The sequence below is a fragment of the Pristiophorus japonicus genome, chromosome 11 (genome assembly GCF_044704955.1).
Source record: "Pristiophorus japonicus isolate sPriJap1 chromosome 11, sPriJap1.hap1, whole genome shotgun sequence".
In the NCBI taxonomy this organism is placed as follows: Eukaryota; Metazoa; Chordata; class Chondrichthyes; family Pristiophoridae; genus Pristiophorus; species Pristiophorus japonicus.
Window position 1 is genome coordinate 50,648,689 of NC_091987.1, and position 16,178 is coordinate 50,664,866.

The 16,178-nt window shown below is 37.4% G+C and overlaps 1 protein-coding gene across 1 annotated transcript in view; it reads left to right on the forward strand.

Moving 5' to 3' along the window:
• The window catches only part of lsamp (limbic system associated membrane protein), a 1,086,137-nt gene extending 1,075,847 nt beyond the window's left edge, over positions 1 to 10,290 (forward strand). The window contains exon 7 of the mRNA XM_070893384.1: positions 7,845 to 10,290. Within this exon, the coding sequence (XP_070749485.1) occupies positions 7,845 to 7,945 (101 nt within the window). The 3' untranslated portion in view covers positions 7,946 to 10,290. The remainder of the gene's footprint in view (positions 1 to 7,844) is intronic.
• The last annotated feature ends 5,888 nt before the right edge of the window (positions 10,291 to 16,178 follow it).

The window sequence follows — 16,178 nt, forward strand, 5'->3', positions numbered from 1 at the left end:
ATTTTGTCGCTACCTGTTGTTGAGGGAGTTGGATTCTGGCACTCGAGGTAAATGGGATTAATCATTCACCCGAACAGGTGGGTTTGGTTAGGTTATCAGCTTGTATACGTCACTCTAACTGATTCACTGAGTTGAGCAATGGGCATCTTTTGTTTTCTTGAAAGTTAAGAGCAGCAGACCGAAGACCCCTTGGGTACACAAATCATAAAATGCCAAGCTATGCTAATGGTGACTGGAGACAGGAATATTGACCTGCTCCTGTGCTCCCATAATTTGATTATCCCTGGGTGATGACTAAACATGCCCTCCAGGAATTGTTGTATTACTTAGCACACTCTGTCCTAGTTCAGCATTGTAATTCTGGTCACATAAAATCATTATCAGCCTTCTTAGAATATTGAATATGACAAATCCTGTCTCTGAGAGACCATGTGGTACCATGGCAGAATTGCTCTGTTACTGGTTACCACAATTGATTTAAAAAAAGCGATCAATCAGATACTAAGTCACAAGGGGTAGAATTTCCATGGTGGCTCTTCCAAGCTTCTGCCATAAACATTGATCATCAGAAACCCTGGAGAAATGGTTTAAACACCCATTTATTCTGTTTCTCTCGGGTTTCTGCAGATCTTCCACTGAAGTCAAGGTGGGAGATTGGGAGAGCTTCCATGGACATTTGACCTCCTTGTGATGTGCAGGATAGAGATTTGTTGTATCTCTTTCATCAGGCTGAACTGGTGGGGTAATTATTTACATTTCTGTAATTTGATCTACACTCTCCATGTATTTACTGACTACCATCGAACCTCCCTGACCACCATCTGCTCCCTCGACCAACATCAGACCCCAGGCCACCTTCCGACTCATCCAATCACCATCTGCTCCTTTTGCTGCAAAAGTAGTTAATTTTCCAGTCGCTTTTTTTAACCGTGCTTAGTAGGTGAGAGGTGTCAATACTGGGAGTGGAACTCTTTGCAGTTGTGCTTAGATTTAGTAGCAAGCACTCATAGTTGAATAAAATACCAGTTAGATACGGAGTAGAGATTTGTCACCAGTGAGCCACAGTCCTAACCTCAAAAGAGCCTTTTATGCTCCTTACCAACTCTTACTGTACCAGTGTCGCACTTCCATTATCCACGCGAGCTATCACAGTGGCCTGTGTGAACAAGACTGCTATTTAGTAACATTTAGTGCAATTTAACTGGGAATTGTGTTTGGTGAATCATGCCCAATAGGAATTGAGTTAAAACTGCCAACATTCATTTACTTAGAACTCTTACAAATATTGGAAAGTGTATACTTTCATCCCACAAGTCCAGGATGGAATGGGAGCAGGTTCCAGAGGTGAAAAGATGATGTTTCAACCCACTGTGCTGTTCAGTCCTCACAGCAGCTGTGTTTTTTTTAAATGAAACATAGTGGAGAGCAAAAGGCCAAACTGATTTTCCCAGTGGAGCCTCGTTTAGCGAGGAGGGTGGGCCTGTAAGGCACAGATGTTTCTGAAACATTGACACAAATGTCACTGTGTGCTGAGCCGAAACAAGATATGCTGACAGATCAATGTCAATTTTTACCCAGCCTCTAACCCTTCTCAAAAGAAATGATGTACATCTGACCCAAAGACATTTTTATTTTTATAATTTGTACAGCTATGAGAATGAGAAACAATATTAACATTTTAAGAGGACTAGATCTAAAAATTATAAATTAGAGGGAACTTGTTGTTGTAGATTTATTTCTAGTTTGATATTTAGAGCATCAGAGTATAGCATGTTGATGTCTCGGGCTATTTCTCTCACTTTGATGACCTTGAGCAAGGAGGAAAGATCTCGGTGAAGCAAAGGGGAAGAGAGCAAAAGCCAGAAGATGCCCAAAGAGGTCATTTTGATTTTACTTTCTTTGTGGGGCCAGGAAGAGGAAGTGTTTAGGCCTCCCCTGCCTCAGGCTCCCCTCCTCCCCGTTCGTGAGAACCTCCCAAAACTTACCCAAGTGACAGGGACCATTCCTTCAGTACCAGCTGGGAGCCTCCTGCCACCCAAAATTCTGATCCTGCCCTTTGGTTTCAGGTGGATAATTGGGGCACAGATTTAAAGCATAAATGAGGTGCTTCACCTCAACTGTGATCCCCCCTCCGCTACAAAAGGTGAAGTAGCCACTTGCATTCACAAGGCAGACTTAAAAACCTAGAATAATTACTTAGGCATGGCATTGGAGAGCCACCAGCACATACTGAACCAGATACAGCATGAATGGTGTAACTACATCTGCTGACTCAACACTACTGTTAGGCATGCCCCTGCATGAATTGTTTGACGAAGCATAACAGGTGTGTAGTATACAAGTCTACACATTTTATCCACTTGCATGGATAGAATATATTTCCACCACTCCTGGAATCTGTCTCAAGCTTTTTCGGAAGACATTGCTGCAGGAATTCAAAAACAATGAGAGAGTGGGAAGGCAATGAGAATACTAAACAAGGACACAAGAAGCTAATTCGAAATGAGCAAACTCAGCAAGGTGCATTCTCCTGCAAGAACATAAGAACATAAGAAATAGGAATAGGAGTAGGCCATACGGCCCCTCGAGCCGTAGTAAAACCAAATCATTGCAATATTAGCAACGATATAAAACTGGACCCAAAAACAAATAGAATTTAGCTGACACGATAAGAGACTTTGTCAGCGAAAGCTTTGAGTTTTTCATGTTAATAAAATAGAAACTTTGAGCTGATACAGCTAAATGTTTTGTTTTGCAGCTGAAACTGAGAAATTAATAATGATATGAGCTGTTCATATTTGATCTAGATTCCATGCTGTATGATTTGCTTGTCCCAAATAACTCTAAATCTCTCACCATGCAAAGTATATTGCTGGGGTATCGGGCTCCAAATTATTTTACAGGCTTTAAGCTTCAGTCGTCAGAGCATCCATTTTATAACCAGCACTTTATCTGTTGATCAATCTTCACCACCAGCCCACAATAATGTTTGTCTCATTCTTCGTATCGAACACTCAGAGTACACTGAAACAAATTGCATCATTCATTATTTAAAGACCACCTTCCATTTTTCTAAAAATTTGCCTTTTCTTTCATTTTTTAAGTCAAATACAATATTATTTTATTCTGGCAAGAAGGGCAATGCTTTTTAGCTATATCAGGCACTGTGAATTATTACAAATCATGAAGCAAAACCATATTGGTGTAGTAAGCTGAAAGAATAAAATATATTTTGAGTTTTATTTGCCAGGACAGAGTTTCCATAGTCACATAAATGGCTAATTTCAATTAATCTGTTACAAAATTTATAATTCATTGAAATCGGAAATCATTGGTGGTGAAAGTTTTCAGTTTGAACTCAGTTCTTGAAAATGATAAGAAGCAGCCTTTTCTGAAATGTTGCTGCCGCATTAGCCATAATAACATTCATGTTGTAGCAGAAGCATAATGAAGATGAAAGTCATTAGGCACAATGAGATAATTGCATTACCCCTCTACTCGTTTTTACATCCTCTATATAGAAACATGATAACATGTCTTGCAAAAATGTTGCCATGGTGATAACCTCCTTATTTTTTGCTAGATTAATTCTGGCATTTGGGTAAATTGTTTTGAATAGAATGAGAATCGGATGGTTTCCATAATAGGCAGACGATCCGCTCTGCCATATGACTGCCCATGCATGAAGACAAAAAATTACCCCACTGTGTTAGGTCTTCTTGGACGATAAGTTTCATTGTATAAAGCCAATGGTTGGTTATTTACTACCTGTTTGATAGGATTTATTTTTCCCCAAGAAAAGTATCATAAGGAGATCTTACTTAGAAAGTAGAAAACAATCTACACTGGCAAATTACATCTAAACATGATCCAGAAGTTTGCCAGCACCCGATTAATGCCGTGTGTTGAATTTCTTGTCTAGGGTAATGTGACAAAATATCAATCTTTATATGTATATGGTGTCTATTTTATTCCAAAATCAACCTGTACATTGGAATAAGTCCCATCTATATGGTGTAGGTGTATTTTAGGGAATAGGAACAATTAACAATTTTCTGTAACAAAATTCATTACCCTTCATTTGTCAGTATCTTATGTACAAAATGAATAATTTTTTCTCTTCACAAGGAAAGGTTTCCTACAACCATTGTAGAATTTGGCACCTTAGTGGCCTACCTTGTATACAGGACCTCTTCTTGGTCACACCCTCAGTTCTCTTTCTTCTGGCAATGACAGCAATCCTGGCTGTTGGTGTTAGTCAGTGCATTGGAAAGTCTGAGTTTCACCATTCACTCATTCTTAAATTATTTCCTTTGAGTAATCATCATCTAACTGGGCCTCCAGATTTCAGAAGTATTTCTGAGAGATTCCATCATAGTGGTGGCTGTGACTGCTGATTAAGCTTTTCCTGGTTTTCAAATCTTTTCCATTATTGGGCTGCTACAAGGCCTTTTAGAACAATTTGGGGTGGGTTGCTTCGGTCATAACAATACTGGGCAGATCATAGAGGATTCTGGCATCAATGTTTAAAAAATACAATTAAGCAGCATTTGCAGCTTTGACAGCAGTCCTACATATTGAACATGCAAGATAAGGTATCAGTACCTCCTGAGAGACGCAAACTGTTTAGTTTCATGGGATTTATTCTATCGAGGACAATCAGTAAAGTTTATTAATAAATAGATTGCCCAAACAAGTGCACCTGTGTTTCAATCTTCTAAAAATCACAAGAAATATGACCCAAGCCAATAGGCGATGAAGAGTAATGTTGTTGCAGCTGTTAGTTCTGGTCATTCTACATGCAGATTTGCAAAATGTCTGCATCAATTTGGATTTTGCCCATGCTACCTGAGGTTATATTCCTGCACAGCTAGATTCAACATTTTTTCTCAACATCATGAAAGTTTATTTAAGACCACAATGGTAAATGAACATGTTAAGTAGTTATACAGAGGTAGTATTGATATATACAATCTCAAAAATATTAGGCCATTATGAGAAGATGGCTTCTTGCATCACCTGAGGGTCCAGGTGTCATTCTATTACATTAGTACAGCAGGAGATTAGACTGAGCAGACATTGGTAGTTTCCTGCTCACATATGAAAAGATAAGTTTTCGACCTCAGGGTGGTAACGGATTGATAGCTTGGTGGGCGAAGCTCCTATCTTATCTTAAGGTGGGGTGAATCTTTTCGCTCTCAGAGTCTTTCTCCTTCAGAAAGAGAATGGTCTGCAATTTTGCAGCAGAAAGAAGCTGCTTTAAAAGACTGAACCAGCTCGGCTTTCGAAGCTTAGCTCGTGAAGATGAGATGTGTTTATAAAGTAACTTGCATATTTATTGTTTTCCATGAATCAAGGAGCATAGGGTAATTCTTCTCACTGTGCTATTGAAGTATTATAGTGTTAGCTTTTTGAGTGCTGAACTAACCTGACCGTTTAAAAATGTTTGCATATTTTCCACCATATAACATCTACAGAACTGGTATGAGTGAATTTAAATACTGAGGGGCCGAAATTGCGCCTCTTTTTAAGGCCTGTTACCACCACACATCGGCGGCCACGCTGCGGAATGGAGTGGCCGCCGACTTTTGGTGGAATGGCCGCTGCTAGCCCAATTGCCCTCCCGAGCTTTCCCAATGGTGCTGCAAACCCCCTTACTGCTCCTCTGCTGCCGATCGGTGTTAAGCAAGTCATCACCGTGCGCTCCGCCAATCTAACCCCCCGACGCCGACAGCTCAGAAAATCTTCAGCCCGCCCGGCGGTGCCAAGGCAACCATTTCCCCGATGGTCCATTGAGGCTGTGGCCTTTTGCAGCAGCCGTGTGGCTTCCCTTAAAGGGGAGGGCTCACTGCCGTTGCCGCCTTGTGTTTTTTTGTTGGCCGACTGCCAGGTCAGCCTGACAATTATGCCCCTGGGTTCGGCCCGGCTGCCAACAGGCAGCCTGGCACCCCCTCTTGGGTGGCAGGTCGCTGGCCCCGCAGAAACCCTCCCTGGTTGCCCATTGGAACGAAGTTTAAAAAGCGTGGAGGATCTCCCCTTTAAGTGAAGGGGAGAGCTATGGTGATGCGGCGCCGTGATGATGTCATCGCGGCGGTGAATTTGCACCACCTCCAACTTTCGCCCCTCAGTTGCTGTCATCGCCATGTTTTTGCCCCTCAGGTGTAGTCACCGCCCCCCCATTATGACCGACTTCCTGATGAAAACAAAAAAACCCAAAGAGTGGAATTTCCAGAAAGAGTCTACCTGAACAGCTGCGGTAAAAAAAATTGAAACGGGGTGGGAGCGCCCCGTTTCAGGCAGGGGACAATTTGTACCCCCGAGTGTTATAGACTGGAATGAAAGAAACATTTGGAGCTTTACATCATTTATTTGTTCATGGGTAAACTTTGATGTGTTCCATTTTTAAGCTTGTGACTGAAATGTCCCCGTATTTTTCAACGAATAAATATATTTTTTACATTTATATTGGAAAGCTGAACAAAAGCAGCAGTTTTAATTCTAATGTCAGTTGATAGTGAGATCTCACTATTGCCCCACAGGAAATTTTTCTAACCTCACTATTAACATTGATTTGAAACCCTCTTGACTTAACTTATAGCTTATGCTAGTTCACGCTACTTTTGTGTAACGTTCAGTGAAATAAAACCTAGAATCACTGTAGTTCAAATCATATGATATAATAACGCAGAAGTTCATGTTACATGAGCCTATCACTGCCCAGGATGGTACTTCTATCAACATGTGTTTCAAGGTCAGAAAGTATCTTGGGCTTTAGATGGTATTGATGAGCTCCATTTTTGCTTTGCACTTCGTATTAAAAGAGCATAAAACATCTTATGGTTCAAATAATAAATGTTGAACTGTACTTTAATTGTTTAATATTTTATCACCACCCTCCATCCTCTATATCACCGATACAGAGCATAATGTAATGGAAATGCTGCGATGAATTCACATGTGAATTATAGTTGTAAGTTGTATTGTAGTTGTTATTCCATTGCATTAGAGAATCATGAAAACAACCTTCTAATGATTAGAAGAGAATATTTCTATGCATATGTTAGTGATTATCGTAAAGAGAGCAGAGAGATTCATAACATTAGTTATTTCTAGCAAAATCATTCTTAAAGATTTTACTAGCAACAGTGATCAGGGGAATTTCCACCTTACATGGTTAATATCTTTTCTTTTCTTCCAACAAAAAAGCTTGATGAACTTGGACTATTATAACTATATATATATTGTGACCATTTTATGTCAAGTAATTTACACATTGTTTTAGTATTTTTGCTGTAAAATATTTCTTTATCAATTATTGGCAAAAGGGCATGTAGCTAATGATAGGTTGACCATGTGATCACTGTGGATGCTACTCGTGAGTTATTCTTCGCTATATCCCAGTTTGACTGTATCTACCTGCAAAAGACACACAATTTAATTTGTTCTGGCTTTATGTATTAATTAAATCACATGAAAACCCTTCATTTCAGTTACTGGACTCTGCTGAAGGTGTGCATACTTCATAGTATTGACATAACTTAACTCTGGTTAGAACTGCAAGTGATGGAGAATGATTTATTAATTTTGCTTTCCAAATATGGGAATGTGACAGTAAGGCATGACCTACCTGAGCATGCTTCAGAGGCGAAAAGGAGTTTTTCTTGCATCCCTGATCATCAACAGAGGATTCTGTTCATTCAAGTTACAATAATATTCTCTGAGCAAATAAATCTGAACCATTTGTAAGCAAAAAATGTGAAAGTAACATTTGTTAAATAGATGTTAATGTTCAATTTAAGTTATTGAATAAGCATTAATAATCGTTCTCTTTTTCACTCATACAGGACCAGGTTCCATGCGAGACTCAGGCACTGGATTAGCAGGCATCACCATATCACTGTGGCTGCTAGCAGCAACTCTAGTCTGTCTAATTTACAAATGTTAATAATATGAAAACTGACCACAAGGAAAGAGGAGACTATTTGTACTTCAACACGGTGCATGACACCGCACAAAAAAAGTATTGCTAGAAAAGCTTTTAGAATAGAAACAAAACAAAAGGTCGAGGGTGTATTAGATACAAAATGATCAACATTTGCTCATGAATTTCAAATATTGTGTAAAAAAGAAATTCTTTCTCCTCTGTCATTTTTGCTAATGTTTACATTCACGCAGATCTAACCCTTTGTTTTGGGTCTGAATTATGACATTTAATCAGAGCAAAACACAACCCTGTATTTGTTGGTGCCAAGTGACCCATTCACTGTATAAAAATTATACATTACTGGAATAATATTGGGGGTGATGAGTGAAGCTGGAGCTCATTGTTAAATATATTGATTATGAATTAATGAATCACCCACAATATTTAGGCACAGGCACGGATGTGCAGCAGCCTGGATCAAAGGGTAAATTCTTGATGAATTTAACCGATTTGCTCAAAAAAGTAACATGAATTAGATGGTGCCCTCTTCTTCAATAATGTGCTTAAACTAGTTCAGAGAAAAATGTAAAGCCTATGGAACACTTTACTTCAAAATATTAGTAGAACTAAAGATGCCATTAGCAGTATATACCATTTATCCTGCAACAAATGCTGATATATTCTGACCAGATCACAGAAATATCTCTATGTTACACAATGTAAATTAATGAAAAGGATAAACTGTTGGGAAAAAAGGTGTAATTTTTTTAACCCTCCTGATTTCCATTTATTACTGGGGGAACATCCAACTGGTCATGTTTTTCAACCAGGGATCTCAACCAAGACCATACTAAAGGGAGTAATTTCAATTTATTGAACCCCGGGCTGATTTGTCCTGTCATACTAGTGTTCTAGTGAATATAAAGGAACATTGTTAACAAAATATAGGATATATATAAATATCTCAACCTGCAGTGGTTTATGAAAATGACCCCTCTGACTGATTTCAAAACTCATGATGTCACATGGCCTGTGCCATCTATGGGATATTTTGTTTTTGTTGCACAATGCTCAATAACTGAGTTCTATTGATAGCACACATTTCTTGTTTATTTATTAAATATATACAATATTATCATTCTTTAATAACTAAAAATGGTTCTTTTGTAAAAGCTAGGTCTCTTTTAAAACAAAATGTCTTTTTTTCCTGATAATTTGCTTGTCACTAATGGAAAATCGAAGTGGTCATATCCTTCAAATGCATGGGGTTCAAACAGGAAGGTCCTCTCTGAAAATCATAGGTTTTCATGAGAGAATGTAGAGACATTAAATCAAATTTGAATGGCTATTATATGAGCATTGGGTCTGAATTTTGAGGACAGAGGGAGTGATATGTCATTGGTCATAAACCACTGCTCATTAAGCTATGGGTGTGACATACTAATTTTAAATATAATACATGAGATGCTGTAGCTCACAACTAACACACAAGAGTTTCTAATAACCACTGCAGTCCCCAGAGCATACAATGAGTCATGTCACTCCAAGTTCACTCACTTGTGACAAGCTCTTAGAATGAGTCCACAAGGCACCAGTTCAATGGGTCATAACAATTGCTTATCTTATATAAGAGTTATAAAGCAAGATTGCATTTCACACGCTAAAAATGTTCTTCATTTCTGTCAGTGTATATATGAGGCCAGTGCCCATGAATGGATTTACATATGTTGCTAGCTTTAGACCACGCTAGCTTTCCTTGTGACAGTTAAGTGCTGTGTACATACAGAAGAGAAGGCCTGGGAACAGTGGTAGGATTTTGCCCCACTTTATTAAGCTCCAATTAATTTTTCAGTTATTAACGATCATATAACATGTTGTGGTGCACTGTAACTTTTTTTTTCCATTTCTCTATATAATCGATATTCATCATTACAGTTCTGCAGATGGATGTTTCTAAGGTAAAAGGGAGAAAGAAAATACACTCTTCATTGCTAGTGCAAAAGTAATTCTTTGCTGTGTTCAACAAAAGCAGATTTTATTGGAATAATAAAGCAGTTTGAAAAAGACTCAATTAACTTGTTTGACATAAGATGAATATTATGTACAATCATGATCACAAAGATTCTATATTAACAAAGTTTGGATCAATAAACCACTGCTATAACGCTATCGTCAATCAATGAATGGAGGAGCACTCCAAACAGGAGTTACAGTCTCTAACATGCAACAAAATTACATTCCTCATATAGTTCAATTTGTGATTGTGAAGCTGATTTATATCACAATGAAACATGCAAAAAGCATTTTAATACATTTTTTCTTTAAAGATTGCCCAAAACTAGATGCAAATAACTTATATGGATGGCATAACTGTAAAAAAAAACAAAAAAAAAATTAAAATGGTGTGTGGCTCTAATTTGAGTTCTATAGTTTGATTTAATTCCAACGTGGTTCCTGTTTTTAATGCTGTGGTAGTTAGTTAAGTCTAATTTTTGCAAGTTTATTGGTTTAGCGATGGGTACTGGATATGATTTTTGTACAGCTTTCATTAAAGATGGGATTAGCACAGAAACTCCACAGAAGCAACTTTACCACGGCTTTTAAAAAAAAAACTTGCATTTCTTTTTCCCTTTCCTCATTCTGCTCCTTGGACACTACTTGCTGCAGGCATCCTCTTCCAGTTGGGAGAGCTGTACAATCAGGGCTATAGCTTTCATCACGGCCAGCACTGACACTGCTTGGTGATTGTCTGATGGGTGATATGAATCAGAATCTGCCAAATCTTTCTCCCATCCATCCCATGATGAAATGCCTCATTCCCACCTGGAAGCCTATCTGACAAATGTTATCCTGAGGAAAGCAAGCTGGAGCAGCAGGAGTCCTTGACCATGTACTTGTGGTGACTCCATGGTTGGGAGTCAGTTGCACAACCGCTTGAAGCTACCGCGTTTCCAACATTACCACAACTTCAGATTTAGTAACTACATCTATTTTGCACAGAATTCCACACCGCTGTAGCAGGCCACGATGGTGCAATTAAGAATACCAAAAAATGATCTGTTGCTAAAGTAAATGGCGATGAAATTGGGCTATACCAGTAGCTCAAAAGATGCTCATAGCAAATTGTTAGCCCGTTTTACGTCATGTCTGACTTTCTTCGGGCGTGTGTAAAATGGACTGCCACTTCACTATGAGCCCCAATTATACTGTGTCCAGAAAGATAAAAGACTAAATGGCAAAATGTTATATGGTTTATGGTCTAATGCTTGCCCATTTCTCGGCCAACAATGTCCTTTTAGCATCCACAAAACAGCTTGATACCTTTTTGCTTAAAAAGTTATACCACACAATATATTACTAAAACAGAGGTCAGTCAAAATAACCATTGATATCAGTGACCGCTTAATGATGCACAAACAGATTATCAGGCTTATGATAAAATAGACAAGTAATTCTGATAATTACTGACACTGGTTACCACTTTGCTTTGCTGATAATTTGTTCAATGAAAATTCATTTTTTTTTAAACTTTGCATGAAATAAGATTTGTAGCAATACATCAGATATTTAAATTATAATCACTACTTTTTAAAATAAATATTTACTGCATTTTAGAGCTAAAGTGTTCACCATTGCAGAATCTAAGTTGCAGGCATGATTAAAAGTGTTATGATGTGCAAAGCCAAAGGCCGAGGGCTTTACTTTACTTTCTTTGTCACTACTTTGAACTGAGGGGCAATAGTCTGTCACCTTGAAATGTTAGATATGTTTTATGTATTATTCTAATAAAAACTGGGGGAGACTTTCACAAGTATGGTGAGTGCCCAAACAGACAGTGCTATGAGCCAGTAGTTGGCAATAACCTTGTCTCATTGTCTACTGATGTTATGATCAGAAATCCAAAACATTTTAATTATAACATTATTGCGAAGTACACTGTTTTCCATTTTTTCTCCCTAGCTCTGGGCAAAACAATAACAAAAAGTTACTGAATTAAGTACTTTAATAATATGGTTTATTCTCATTCATAAAGCAAATACAAATGAATCATCTGGTTCTTTGCACCAATTAAGTTGTGGCAATGTTGTTTCTAGTGGTCAGCAATCCCATGATGCTCTGCTTGAACTGTGGAGTCTCTGTAAAGTATTGTGATTGAAGGATTGTATTGTAAATATTTCTGTGCAACCAGGATTAAGCAGGCCTGTAAAATGCAGAAAGCTGTTTGAAGCATGCCATGGCTGATTGAATCCTGCTAATGTCACATGTTGAGGAATTTCAGTAAGGCTGGCAGGGATGGGTTATTTCTCAAAACCTTTAAGCAATTACCTGCATCACTACTTCAGTAAAACTGTTGTGACTATCTGGCTGCCTGAAAAGTTTGAGGATAATATGCCAAATGACTTCTACCTAAAATTAATTTTAATTGAGTTATGATGCCAATCAAATTCTATTATATAATAGTTTGATTTATATGATATAGTCATGACACCGTTGGCATACGAGATCAGATTTTTGCATTATCTCTTCACTGAAACAAATGTTAAAGGGATCTAACTTTTTGACACTAACAAATTAAATATGGGACAGTAACTGTTTAACAGTGAATTATAGGCCATGATTTACCGGATTCATTTGTTGGTATAACTATTTTGCTCCGACAACAAATCTTTTTCTGACCAATGAAAGATTTAAGGACAGGAATAATGTTTCCTACCAGCAGTAGATTGCTGATTTAAGGTTGTAGCTTTTTTTAAAATGAGGGTTACTCATAATGTAAAGGTTGACAATGAACATCTCCCTTGCATCTGATGACGGTACTAGGAATGCCTCAGAAAGGTATGGAATAATCCAGTACAAATGATGAACATCGCCAACAAGGACCAGGCAGCAATTGTCCTATTTGACCAATTATGACAGTGCCTAAATAGATGTAAAATGAGATTGCTATTGCTCATTCCACTTCAAAATCTCCAGTCAATTGAGCAGCACCTAGAAAAGGATGAGAGGCACAGGGGAAGGTGAATTCTTATTGACTGTCACATACTGATGACTTAAAGAAATTGATCTTTTTATGTAAGATCTGCAAATTCTCATTTATAAACACATCCAGTCATAAATTAGAAACTATTTGAGTGTTTGATTACAGAGGTCGAGTAGTTGGTATGTTACTAGATAATGGTGTCACAATGTGGCTCTAGTATACAGGTTTGCTTAGTATAGCCCATCATTTCGGCTACATTGGTTTTTCTTCTCCCTCCAGGCTACAGATCTGAAAAAATGAATGCAGAAGGCTGCAATTACTCTCTGCTTTGAGAGTTAATCATCACACGTGGAACTTTGCACTATAGTAATCATATCTTCTACAGTCCATTGATTGGCTTACCAATTTTCCCCCAATGTTCACTGTCCATGCATATAATTCACATTCAGTATCATGTCAATCATCAGGAAGTTCAGATACAAACAGTTTATTTCTGTGTTGTCGCTGTTAATGCTCTTTATTAACAGCTGTAACCTTTCTCCAATTTGGCAACAACCTTAAAACTGATTCTAATTAAATAGTCTCCAATATGCCAGAGAAACTTAAAAAAATCAGCATAATACACGGGGTATTCCTATTCTTTTCCTTAGTCATGTTTTTGCATTTTTTACCCATTTTTTCCCTTTTATCGTCTAGGCACTTTTCAGTCTATCTGTTTTGCTGAGGAGTATTTCAAATTTTGATTCCATGATTTAGAGAGCGAGGTATATTTAAAATGTGGAGACTTAATTGGTGTGCATGGTGCAACAGTGGGTCCGATCTCCAAAGTTGGTGCAGAGGTACGTTGCGAGCCTCAATTTACTGGCTAGACTGTGGTATAACTAAAGTCTGAATACTTGTCACCAGATGCAAGGAGAAGATAACCCCATTCTCCATTACTGTCAGCCAATTAATTGTAAAGATAAGTAAATATATTTGGGAACTGATTGGTTTATTCGACCTGTGCGCCATAACTGATATCTATTACGCCACCCGAACTGATATCGCTTACATTATTGCAGGAACATAATAAACTGGTGCTCTGTATAAAAGTACTGTGAGCACATAGCATTATTATTCATAGTGTTTGGCATCTGAAGAAGGAATCTGTAGATTTAAAAAGTTTAACGTACTATACAAATGTATTGCCTTCATACTATCGCCATATTACTTTTCATTCTATGAATATCCAGATATTCTACAGGTTTTATAATGCAGTGCTAAATCTACTGCTAAATCTGCTTTGGAAAAAATATTTAAAGTTCAGAGTGTTACAATATACAGTAATTGAAATTCTGTGACATTTCTCCAAATATACTTGTGATTTAGAACAAATACATCATTGCAGTATTATACAGTTGAAATCTATGTAACAAAAAACATCTGGTTTATAATGACGTGTACATTTATATGCATTGTATTCAACTGTGCTAACATTTAAATAATACTTCCTTTTTTTCTTTACATTGATGCTAACCCATAAATATTAGGAATGGCATAACAATGGTGAAACACATTTGAATGTATTGCATCGATTCTAGTTGATGATATTTCATGCTCTTACACTTTTGGATAACCTTCAGTGTGAGTTACTAAATTGCAAATCACATACCATGGAATGAGTTTCAATCTAACTTCTTACATGATATGAGTCACTGCACTTCAAAAAATAATTCATTATAAAGAGCGCTTTGACGTGTTTCAGCATGAGAGGTGCTTCATAAATGCAAATATTATTTATTTTTCTATATTGGCCTTATCCCTTACTGACATAACATGGGGACAGGGAGTTTCCCCCCTCAACCTTTAGTGATTGATACCAGCAGCAATGTAAATATAATTGATCTTAACAAGGTTTATACAAGTATCTTTTATGATGCTCACAGCAATGACTACACCAAATTGTGTTATATATAGTCTGTGTCTATAGAGATCAAGAATTTGTAATTAGATTGAAGATGTCACACCCTGGCTGTAATGCCCAATGCTGACCTCTGCTTTAGATGCATGAAGCATGCATGAGGGAATGGGATGCACAGCTGCACACGTACCATCACCTCTCACTTGTTTCAGTAAAGAAAGATGAATACAATTTATTTTCATTGATTTATTATAAGATACAAGTGGTAAACCTAAATACATACTCATATTATTGATACATCAGCATCGTAGGATTTATCTAAGTTCTTCTTAAAAATGTAGAAAGTTGCTGATTTTTTTTTTGTATTTTGAAAACGTTCTGATAATAAGGGTACACATGAAGTGCGTGGGTATCTATTTGATAGGAACCGTTTGCTGCAACGCTGATAGTGCCCAGCAACATTTGTTAAAGACATCATAGAAATTACATTTTTGTCTGTTAGACTGAGCTATCATAAAGAATTCCTGGTTCTGGAACAGCATCAATTAAAACAATAGCATCTTAGAGACTTGCCATAATATTAAGTGCAACAAGTAAACTCCAATCACATCTCTATTCTGTTGAAATATCAGTGCAGAATATTAATGTTTAAGTAAATCTACACTATGTCACAGAGCATTAAAAAATTCTGCTTATTTGGATACACTTAATTAATTTTTGATAGAAATAAAATATTTAGTATTAACACTGTTGTGTAAATATTTTGAGTGTTATCTCGTTGAAGATTTGACCCTTGGAGAAGGTAACTGAGACTAGCAGAGTTGACATTGACCATCTTCAATAGTAAGCAAAATATTCCCTGTGGAAACCATCTTACATTTGTTGGTTTTATACCTTACGTTTCTACCACATAATGTATTTCCTGCCAATAGATTTAAAATGCAAAAAAGAAACTGCTCTACCAGTTACATTGTGGGCTGAATGTTTCCTTTTTATAGCACTCAGCTGTAGTTCTGTAATTCACGTTAAGAAGAACTGAGCAATTGGATCAAATACAGAAAATACATAAAACTGGAATCAAATTGTAAATGCATCCCAAACAATTTACTTCAAATTTCAATCCAAATCCCTGTCAGATTAGTGCAACTCTTGTAAAGAGTTTACTTCAGATATATCAGGCAGAAGGAAAGACCACCACCTACAATGGGATTGTACGTCGCAAATCCATAACGCTCGACTCTTGTGGCCATCTTTCTCCTTTTCCTCCTCAAACTAGAAATGGCTGGGCAATAGTAAAATTGGTGGGCTTGGTCTGAATAGCAATTTATTCATGTCCTTTCCCCCACTTCAATACAACCTTCCAAAGTTCAGAG